This window comes from Nelumbo nucifera, chromosome 2, assembly GCF_055504915.1.
Source record: "Nelumbo nucifera cultivar China Antique chromosome 2, China Antique-T2T, whole genome shotgun sequence".
Taxonomy (NCBI): domain Eukaryota; kingdom Viridiplantae; phylum Streptophyta; class Magnoliopsida; order Proteales; family Nelumbonaceae; genus Nelumbo; species Nelumbo nucifera.
The window spans coordinates 108,946,109-108,957,959 of record NC_142650.1 but is presented as its reverse complement, the minus strand read 5'-3'; the positions used below and the strand labels follow the sequence as shown (position 1 = coordinate 108,957,959).

The 11,851-nt window shown below is 38.8% G+C and overlaps 1 protein-coding gene across 1 annotated transcript; it reads right to left on the bottom strand.

The window, feature by feature from the left end:
• Window positions 1-1,538: 1,538 nt before the first annotated feature.
• On the bottom strand, window positions 1,539-5,685 carry LOC104590096 (putative disease resistance protein RGA1). The gene is made up of 2 exons (XM_088897165.1): window positions 1,967-5,685; window positions 1,539-1,855 (listed from the first exon to the last, which is right to left on the bottom strand). Exon 1 carries the CDS (start codon window positions 5,590-5,592, stop codon window positions 2,083-2,085), a length of 3,510 nt encoding a protein of 1,169 aa, XP_088753291.1. The 5' UTR covers window positions 5,593-5,685; the 3' UTR covers window positions 1,539-1,855; window positions 1,967-2,082.
• Between the last annotated feature and the right edge of the window lie 6,166 nt (window positions 5,686-11,851).

Sequence of the window (11,851 nt, the reverse complement as noted above, 5' to 3'; positions counted from 1 at the left end):
CATGATTTCTCTAGGAGAGAGAAAAGGTGGCGAAACTTGAAGAGGATATCTGAAGAAATTCTGAAGTGTGAAGTGTCTATTAACTGGAAAATAGCAGCATTTATAATACATCTGGAAGTTGTAAAGTAATTAGGAAAGAGAACTAGGATAGATCAAAACATCTAATCTTGATAGGATCGAACTCTTCTTGGCTTGATCTCCACCGTTCGATCTCCCTTGATGCATGAATCTTGGAAACCTTGGGTTATCTTGAATTCTTGGAAATCTTGATGGATCTTGGAGTCTTGAATTCTTGAATTCTTGATGAGTCTTGAATTCTTGGATTATCCTTTCTTGAATTATCTTCCTTTCTTGAACTATCCTTCTTTCTTGGATTATCCTTACCCTTATCCATAGCCTATGAGCTGCCGCCCCTAATGGTGAGATGGGCCTTGTGATGGGCCTCCATCAGGAGAATACTTCATGAATTAAGGAAACCTAATCACATAGTACTCTTCAATGTTTTAAAAAATGATACAGAATTAGAATCATTCTGGCCACCGGTTTCTGGATTGATGGTTCAACCACCTGTTTTGAATAGATAGCCCATTTTGACAAAAAATTGAAAAAATAATTAAATTAAAAAACTGCCAAAAAATATTGAACAGGTCGATGGTTTGACCATCTGGATCAATGGATTGTTGACCAATTCAATAATTTTTGGCCAAGGACCAAGTTTGAAGTAAAACATAACCAGTTGCCTAAATAATTCTCGGGCCACACGGCCAACCGTGACATATCTACTGATATTATATGTGATGCTGGAATCAGTTGTCATAAATGTTGCAAAAACCTTAGACCACATTCATAAGGCTATGCAGGATTTTGTGAATCAGAATGATCAGGAGTCTCAAATTATTGAGGACCTTGAGCCCCTCCACGATTTCTCAAGGGGGGATATGACATAAACCTCACTGACGAAAGTTGCATCCATATTATATGTAATGCTGGAACCATGAATAATGGTCAAGGTTCAAAATCCAAAAGGAAATTCTGGTATTGATGACAAAAGGAATCATGTCAAAAAGCATAAACTTGGAAAATAAACAATGCAAACTAGAGTTGAATTTACAACGGCTGAGGAGAAAACAGTGCAAACTTGGATTGTTTTGTTATTTCTTTAAGTTGTGGTTGGGTTTGAATGCTCATCCCGGGGGTTGAAGTTGCCATCACTGAAAACAGATCGAAATAGGAATATGGGTCTTAGAGTCCAGGGACTGAGTGATTGAACAACTGTTTCTTTAGCATGACAGAAGTGCAAAATCCCAAACCTTTTGTGATGTTTCTGCCTGATCTTTGCTAATGTCTTGATGTCAGCCTCTGAAGCTAGCTTTTCAAGACAGACCTCTAATTTTAACGAATTCGTTACAGCAATGAATGTAACGCTAGCCAAGTTCAGATTTCCGGGGCTGTTTTTGTCCATCCCCTGTTCCTTGGGTATAAAATTAACTCTAAAGCAATTGTCAAGTTTCTCAGCAAGCTAAGAAACAGTATAGAAATTGATGAATAAATAATCAATGGTTAATTCGATTTTGTTGTTTTGCCAGGATTGGAAAGGAAAGCAATAGTTTATTTCAGAACACATCCTGATTCACAAACTTCATAGAATGAATCGTCCATAGACAAGAGAAATGAACAAATAAAGAAATGAGTTGGATCTGCAAGGAATAAACTTGTTCAACCGCTACAGAGTACAATTGAAAGTTGAAACCTAACAGGTGTTGACCACAAACTAATAACAGTGGGTTGAAATTAAATGACGTACGTAATTCTCGAGTTGTTATAACACATAAGAGATGCTCCTCGCTTATTATACCTGCCACAGAGGAACATTAAAAATATGAGAAAGGCAGTTACGGTAATTCCTAAATAGACAAATTAGAGTCCAATGAATTGATTGTAAGGATCAAGTGAAATGGCCACGAACCAGAGGAAGAAGGAGAAGAAGAATTTGAATAACATCATCAGGCATTACGTTGTGGATGTAAAGTACAGAGCTGCATGAATGTGAAAGTTGAGACGGAACATTCCAAATTAATTGAATCATAGTATTTCCACCTCTGGGACATGAGATATGTTAGGCCAATCTTCACCCGTATTGGTTGAGCATCTGTCCTTTAACTCCCGACAACCTTCAATCCGTAGATGTCGAAGTTGCATTAGACGCTGCATACCTTGAGGTAGAGATGTCAATTTTGGACAGTCATCAATATAAAGCTCTTCAAGCAATTCGAGGTCTCCAAGCTCCTCTGGCAGCTCCAACAAATGGGGCAGATGCCTAAGCCTCAAAACTTTTAGGGCAGAAAGACCTCCGATGCCCTCCAACGAATGAAAGATTGGACAAGACTCAATTTGTAGCTCTTCAAGATCGGCGAGGTATTGCTTCACTGCTTGAGGATGCAATGATTTCAAATCCCAACAATGTGAAATATGTAAAAATCGGATAGAAGTCAAGCCTTCCATCGCCTCCGAAGGAAAAGACTCTAGGTCTCTGCAGTGCCTAATTTCCAAGGATGTGGTGGTTACATGAGTAGTAGTAAGGAAGTGTTGAGAAGAAGAAGAAGAAGAGGATGATGAGTTTGTAGTTGATGATGATGATGATGTCAACATTAATGGGATGGGGATGGGGGTTTTATCCTTCTTCGTCTTCTTCTTCAGAATTAACTCCAATGGCTTGGCATCAATCCAAGATAATTCGACTCTTTCACGTGCCGGCAAACCCCAAGGAATACTTTCCAATTTAGGACAACCCTCTATGATCCAGCGATTGGGAAGGTGAGGGAACAGTGATAATGAGTTATGTGGCTCTTCTTCTTCTACTACCACTACTTCCTGATCACCGTCTAATATTTCCATTACTACTGACCAACTCTCCAATTTAGGCATGTACCAGAGGTAGAGATGCTGCAAGGATGGGAGGAATCCATCTCCTTTTCTCAATTTGCTTGTAATGCTCTTGAGGGATATCAATTTAGATAGCCATAGAACCACAAGGGAAGGGAGGGGACATGAGAAATCTAGAGATTCGCATCTTGGACAATCCACTAAATCAATTCTCACTAGATTTGGGAGCAACGAGGATTTAATCATCCAAGAAGCAAATTTCATCCCTCCATACCCGCTTAGCTTCAAGTTCTTTAGATTTGGATGTGGCTGCAGTCCTTCCAACGCATCATCATCATTATCCCCTTCCCCTCCATATTTTAATGTCAAGGATCGAAGGTGTGGCTTCTCCTTCAAGTTTGCTTCCTTGCCATCTCTCACTTGTTCTGCTCTCCAAATAGTTAAATCCCCGCTTAGCTGCTGGTTCAGCCCATGCAACAGCTTAATATGCTCACCACATAACCCCAATCCCTTGATTCTCCTAAGTCTTGTCAGTAATCCCAAACTGTCAACTGGCAAATTTTCAAGTGAACAGGAAGTAAGACCTAGAGTGTGTAAATTCTCTAGTTTTGTAATAGAAGCAGGGAATGCTTTGATTCGCTCGTTCCCAGAGAGGTCAACATGCCTTAGGCTCTTCATATTCCCAATATCTTCTGGCAATTTTTCAAGACCACAACATCGGAGCTTCATGGTCTGCAAATTTTGGAGCTTAGTAATTGATGCAGGGAGTGTCTTAATTCCATCGTTACGAGAGAGGTCAAGGTACCTTAAGTGCTTCAATTCACCTATGCTACTTATGTCCAAGCTCTTAAGAAATGAAAAATTCAAGTCTAACACACGTAAGCAAGCACAACAATTCACTATTCCTTCAATTGGCAATGCCCTTCTAGCAAAATAGGGCAAGAGTAGAAGAGTCCGCACCTTATTAGCAAGTTCCAATTCTGACCAGAATTCAGTGCTGTTAGTGCTATTATATCCTCCACGGTCAAGAAGCGTCACGTGTCGAACTCCTTCCGGAATAGTTATACTAGGTGGTTGAGCTCCCTTCTCTATCCGAAAACACTCGACCCCTGCGACTGATTGAGCAAGGTCATGCACGAGGTCGTGCATTTTGCAACTTACTATGTTTCCCTCTTCATCTTCTTTTGCTTCCTGAAACATGCATCTCCACAGTAGATCGTTGAAATACTCCTCACCTATTTCCTCCAGGCTACTACTACTCCCTCTAATGAACCCCTGTGCCATCCATAATTGGATGAGGGTCTCCTTTTCTATTTCATGATCTTTGGGAAATATTGCGCAATAGGCAAAGCACTGCTTCAATTTGGACGGCAAATAATCATAGCTTAGCCTCAGTACTCTTACAATTCTATCTCCTTCGTCATCATCATCACCATCACCAAGTGGGGATTCTTCTTCTATTCTCCAGATTTCATTATTTTTCACATACAACCACTCTCTTTCTTGGGTTTTAAAGCGCATCAAACTCCCTAGTGATTTTGCTGCTAGTGCTACTCCTTTGCACTTTTTGACGATTTCCTTTCCAATCTCCACCAGCTTTGGGTCTGGTTCATGTCCTTGCTCAAATGCACGTTGCTTGAACAACTCCCAACATTCTTCTTCATTCAACCCCTCCAAATGGTATGCTTCGATACCAACTGTCCCCATGATTTTTGCCACCTTTTTGCTACGTGTTGTCACTAGGATTTTACTTCCCACACAACCACCCATTAGCAATTCTTTCAGCTTATTCCACTTCTCTGCTTTATCGTTCCACAGGTCGTCCAGCACCAGTAGATATCTCCTCCCGTCCACAGCTTTTCGAAGCATAGCCTGTAATTGTTCCATTTCTTTGTTGGAACAATCTATATCTGAAGAGTTGGCACATCTTATAATTTTTTGTGTTAGCAATTTCACATCAAATTCATCGGACACGCACACCCACATTCTCAGTTGGAAGTGATCTGCCACACTCTGGTCGTTGTAGACCAATTGGGCAAGTGTGGTCTTCCCCAGTCCCCCAATTCCAACTATGGGAATGATGGCCACATTCTGATCAGCTGGATGATGATGATGATGAACACCATCACCACCACCCAAGTTGGAGTCGGGGGGTCCCTTTAATAAAAGCTCTACAATCTTCTTTTTATCTTCTTCTCGTCCAATAACATTGAATTCATGTACGAAGGAATGGGTTTCCTCCCTCTTTATGTTTGCAAATGGCCGGGTATCATGTAACCTCTTTTTAAAATGGAATCTGGACATATCTGATGCGATCACATCAAGATTCTCCCTGATCTCTTTTATTCTATGACCCATCTTAAAACGGAATGCAAGAGGATTTGAACGAGAAAAGAAGTTTTTTACCTCCTGTCTTTTGCTGCCATGGATCTCCACTTGCCTTCGCAAAGCTTCAGTTTGAAATTCATCTACCACGTCATCTGCATCATAAACAGCGTCCTTGAGCCTTCTGAGCCAATCTTTCACGGCATCGTTCTTGGCTTGCTTCTCCTCTGCATCCAGAAGCACATCTTTGATCGTTGATAGCTTGTTTTTGAGCTTTTCAACATCCTTTCCGACATTTGATGCCAGACCAATCTCTTGAATAGCTTGAGGGGCTAAGCTTGCCACTATCTTCCCAACAAAGTCAAAAAGCACAGTTTCTGCCATATTTTGCCAAAGAGAAAACAGACTAAAGCAAGCGGTCACAACGTTCCACTCACTGATCAGAGCATATAACACCTTTTTGGGATGGTACAAGTGAAGAAGACACGGCAAATGGTTCTCCAGTTGTGGACTTAATTATGGTTCATTCAACCAAACCCATGTGCAAGGGCAATAATGTAAAGAAGCACTTGCAATAGAATAATAAACACAAAGACTTGGACCAAGTCAGCATTCACCTCTCCTTGGAATTAATATATTAGGAAAACATTAAAAATTAGGAAATATTTGTACTTGATGTAAACATTAAAAATTAGGAAAAACAAGGTCTAAGGCACATATTACAATGTTACGATTGTTTATTATTGTTTAATATACGTAAGCTAGTGTCATTAGTGCCACAAGACACTACATAGCAAATGTCCAAATTTTCAAAACTTATTTTGTAAGGTTAAAATCAATTTAAACAATTATACTTAAATCTGCCCATTCAAATAGGGTTTTGGTTTAGTAGACTCAAAACAATTATATAGTGCATAGGCAACCATTTTACCACACTTGATACCAAAAATGGGTTCATGCAAAAATACAACAGTAGTTGAACCCATTAATGCAGGCCGGACTAAGTTATAAAGAAAAGGGCCACTATAACACCAGTGACGTCAAGCCTTTTAAACCCAAATAAATTCCTAAGTTGAGGCCCAGGAATGGGTTCGGCCCTTCCCGTCTTGTTATGTGTAATATATTTCAAGGATAAGGTTATAAGGACATATTATAGTTGGGGCCCAAATAAGAGGGACCAATATTTTTTATCCTTAGATATCCAAAAGATGGCTTGTCATAGACCCCCAATTGGGTTAGGACTACTAGTCAAAAGTAAAAGGCCTTTTAACTGTGGTCATACTAGATTTTTACAAAATCAAAAGAAATGGAGAATTACAGACAGGCTTAATGCAGATTTCTAATTTCCACTACAGACCTATAAATATTCAAAATGTCAAAATCTCCCACTCATCCACTCCAACTATACTTTGAGCCTAAAAGTTCTAACCCTTGGCTGAATAGTCATTTTCCGAAAAAGAGAATAGTGAAATGCGATTAAAACAAGTCCAGATCTGCTATATATGGGCCCACTGGCATTCACTTGGAGAGCTTGCCTTTCTACAAGTTTGAATTCACACCAAATCCCAAGGTTGTGTCTGGCTTCTCAAACACAATGCCTAAATGAACCAAGAAATAACTTTAGGAAAAACGGTGCATTCTATGGAAAATTTTGTAAGATAACATGAAGGTGAATGAATTATAATAAAGCAAAATGTGACAGTGATATATTTAATGTTGTTAAAGACTTTGATGATAAGTACGTTTTGTGTAATATGAACCATTGAAAAATAATTTGACTATGTGATGTCTTCAATATGTTTGGTTGCAATTTTGATTTAATATACAACAGATATTGCAATGTAATTGGAATATTAGCTCTAACATTTTAGCTGTTATCCCTTAGAAAGAGAGCAATCTTGAAGTAAAAGACTACAAACCAATTAGTCTTTTAAAGAGTGCCTAGGGTTTTTAATTTGTTTGATTTGCTCCTGTCCTTGCTAGAAAGATGAATTGGGTGAAGTCGCTTAAGCTATTTGTACAAGGGAGATGGTGTCAGAGTGCCCAAGTTGTGGACCAAGACATGAAGGCTCCAACCATCAACTTAGTACAAGGGAGATGGTGTAAGAGTTCAATGGCTAATAGAGCGTGTACCATTTGAGGGTGATGAACTGCCCTTAAACAAGCTCTGGGGAGCGATTAGAATGTCTCTAAGATTATTGGAGTTAATGGTCCTCAATGGTCCTCAACCTCCAGATCTTAAGGACACTTGAAGACAATCACTGATTCAACCACTTTCCTTTTTCCAAAGAAACAGGGGAGACTTTTGTGACTGCTACTAAATGAATGGCATGCCCCCAAGCATATCAAAGGTATTAAATGGTCTGCTTGGTACAAAATGAGCGAGTGATGTAGGTCAACTATTATGAGATCAAGGAACTTGTCTGATGCTTGTGCTGTATAAGCGCTCTAAGGTGACAATTGACGTTGTAGATCAATCTTCACCGAGCTATCTCAAACTAAGCTTGAGTACTCCAATGTGACATGAATCCATCCTGTTGGCGAGCAAGTTCCGACCTGATGGTACTTAAAGTCCCAAGGTGATCTAAGGTTGCACTGGATGCCAACGTGGTGATGGATGACTAGCGAGCCACTTCTATCCATCATTAGTTTTAGTAGATAGAATTAAAGAGTAATTGGTGGTGAAATCTTTGAAAACCAATATTCTTTCATTAGAAATATACAAATTACAGATAACATCCTAATGGTAAACAAATGTGTAGACCAAGGTTGATAATACAACTTTACTTAGAAAAGGTGTATGGTAGAGAATAGACTAGTACTACTTAAGCAACATTCTAAAGTGTGTTTTGCACAAAAATGGAGGAAAAGAAGAAGCTCACTAGAAAAACTAGGGGTAGCCCATTGATTGCATTCAAATGCATGGGGGAGAGATGTTGTCCATCCAATTCCTAGCCAATATAATCCAAGTAATACGTAATAAGTTGGTTTGCTTCCATGTAAATGTGTTTGTCATGTATGTTGTTATGTTCTTCCTACTATAGGTACATAGTGGTCACTAAGACCATCAAAGTATAGAATGTGTCAAACCAACACTATATGGACACCAATGATGAATCCATAACCCATCACACGTTCACGATAAGTTCATCATAGGTCTGCGATGGTGATGAATTCATATTCGAAATGGGCCATGATGAACATCAGCTAGTGCGAATCCGCAATAAACCCTAGACATACATAAACTTGCAATAAAGCTTAGATATGCACAAATTCGTGATGAACTTCAGAAATGTGCAAAGTTGTCATGAACCTGAGACTGTTATAGAACCGTGAAATCACAATAGATTAGAAATAAATATCGGTTACACGTGTATTTTTAAATTATGCATGTGAGTTTAATGAAAGTATGTCCACCAAGCGATGGCATCACCTACGCCACATCAGTATAATAGGGTTGCATACAAAGAGAATCTGAAGGGATAGGATTATCTAATAATGATCTGTTAATATTCAAACAAAAGAAAAGATCTCATTTCCAAACAGAAAAGATCCTCTTTCCTAACAAGAAAGAACTTCTTCCTTGATAACCTTAACTTTCTCTCTATAAAAGGAGGAGAGACTTCTTCCCTAGGGGACAACATAATACAATCTTGACCTAGGATTTCTAAGAGAGAAGCAACTCCCTTCTCTCCTCTCTTCCCCACATCCTCTCTCTTTCTCGCCACCATCTCCAAACCTTCGAAAACTGACCAACCTCTGCCTTACCATGGTGCTTACATTAGAATCTCTGGTTATCATCTCCTATCTCCAAGAATTTCATTGGGTGAGAGTTAAGGATGGTGGTTGAAGGAAAGATTTATAGAGATTTACAGGAACCTTATTCAAACGAAAATAGGATTGTCACCATCATGCCCCAACTCAATAAACAGGAGCCTCCGACCTCGTATGATGACCATTATTGAGAACTCTAGACACACCAGATCCGATATGGAAACCTAGTTAGTAAAGCTACATCTAGTAGGAATTCCCCAAATTTCATTAACAATGGCAACAACAGTTCATGGTAGTGGGAGTCTTCTCGAACACCTTCCCCATCCCCTAGTTTGTTCTTTCCTTACCACCACCGCCACTACCAGATTCGTCACTTTGATCCCATTTGAATACAGAGCACTATCTCACTACCACAACCCTTCCCACCCTTATCACAATATCTCTCTCTATCCTTTTTTCCCTTTCTTTTTCTTCTTCTTTTTCTTCTTCTTCTTCTTCGATCATTCCTTTCCCTGCTGCCTGCTTCAACAAATGGAGAGGCATAGCTTTGTTGTCACAAAATGGAACATTAGAAGTCCGATGCAGAAGCCTAGTTCGTTGCTGAATGAACTTTGCCTTTTTTTGTCTATTCAATTATCACGCATCCTCTCCCTGTTTTATTCTCTTCATTTATTTTTAATCATAAATCTACTTCTTTGTTTTCTATGTTTTGATTTTTGTCTTAGGAAGTTGCTAGATTGCCTGATGATCATTTTTTATGCCATTTTGTTTCTTTTCTTCTGAGAATCTCTGTTATAGCATATCTATCTTGCCTTCCATGGTATTTGTAGTTAAAACGTATTGCCAGTACCTTAGATCAAATTCTTTGTTTTTCTTCATTTTAAGTCCACTTCTAGAAGTTGTTGGATCATTTTGTGATCGACGTTTTGATCCCAGTATCATCTCCATGTTTTCTTTTTATCTTCAATCTCTTGAATTTAGATCCGTCATAGTTCTTTAAGGGGGAGGGGGACTTTTCCCTGCCCTCGAATCATGCAACCTCTTTTTTCTTCTTTCACAAAAGTTGGTGTTGCTGAATCCTATCCCTATCATTATTTTGTTTGGATTTGAGATATCACATTCTTGCAACATTGTTCTCGTTCAAAAACAATTTGAGGTCAACCCGGTCCAATGCCTTCCCAAGTCGTAGTCGATATATGTAAAACCATCCTAAATTCGTTGGTATTTTAATTAGATCTATTATTTTTCTTTTTGTGTATATTTTTTATTTTGTTTACGGGATTCTTTGTTCTTGACTAATTCCATTGGAGCGGTTTCCAATTCATCATGAGTAGAAACGGGGCTTCAAATCGAGGAGTTAAGATGGTAGTCTTGAATTTTCATGGGGGATGGAAATCATCTTCGATTCCAAAGGTACACACATGCGATAGTCCTGAATTTCCATCCAATTCCAATTCATTCATGTTCTCTTCGATTCCAAAGGTACACACATTCGACAATCTAAACTCTCATTGATATATTTTCATGTTCTTTGTTGCAACTTTGTTATCGATCGGCCTTTTAATTTTACCTTATTGCAAAAAAAAAAATAGTTTATCATTAAGTTTAATTTCATGTCCAAATAAATATTTCCAAATGTTATTCACCTTTTACGGTCCATCATGGAATAGCACCAATATCCACTGCCCTTCGTTCAAATTGTTTTGTATCATTTATTATGATCTTATATCCAGTTTATTAGGCATACGATGCTTGAATACTCTTCTGATAAACTTGTTCATAATTTACACCATTAGCTTGATGTTGCATTTTTGTGTGGTCCATAGCTATACAAAATTACGTCTTGTGGGTTGTCATGATTGTAAATTAAGAGTTGAATTGTACTTATGCTTATTTGACAATTTATTCCCATTACAATTAAAGTAGTTCAAGAGAAACCTCATCCCTGAACATGTTCAATTAGTCATCGCGAAGGATGACGGTGGTCCAACTATTTATCTCAAGAGTTGTATATTTCCTTGTTGACTTTTGGTGATCAGCTGCTCCTAGTTTACTCAATGTTTTTGGCATTGAAGCCATGAGATTTAGTCACTTTTATAGGTGCTATTACTAACAGTCACACCTTTTAAACTCGATGCAGGCCACATCTATGAAAGCCCAAACCACGAAAGTTGTAGCTTTCTCTCTTATCTTTCTAGTGAGTCTTGAATCAGCCCAATCGGAGCTCGGATACGAGAGTTGGGCCTAGATTACTGAACGGTGCCGAAACTATGAAAAATCATTCGATTAGCCTTGCTTTTCTCCTGATGCCTTCTTTCATGCCCTGAACCGAAATACAAGAATAATGAGTCCAATTAATTGTTAATTAAGTGTAGAAAGATTGAATATTCATAGATAAGAATATGATAAATTTTATTCACATCAATGTACATTATGACATTTATTGTAAATGAATAAAGTACATATTTGATTCATTTATTGTGGTGTGTTTCTGTGTAATACCCTTAAACTGGACACATATGAGACTCGTGTTAGTTTAGAATGTTCACAGCCGTTGGATAGATCTACGGAGATTTATCTTGCTAAGGCTGACACTGATGTGCCGCCAAGTTGGTTGGGATAGCCTATCTCAACTGCTAGGGTGAGACTCGAGGTACATGTAGTGTAGGTTTACTTGAAACCCTGAACCGGACCAGAATTCCAGTACTACCCTAGACCTTGGTGATTAGTGGGCAAAACTGGAATGTTACACCTGAACCCTAGACTCGATTATGATACTGCACTAGGTGTCAGATTGGGCTATCTTTGATATGTCAATCAGTGAGATCCTTAGAGGGGGTCAAAACCTGGGTATGTTGGAACTATCCGA

Bases quoted from the DNA above. Each gene is read 5' to 3' on its own strand.
- LOC104590096 (XM_088897165.1), bottom strand. From the start codon at position 5,592: ATGGCAGAAACTGTGCTTTTTGACTTTGTTGGGAAGATAGTGGCAAGC.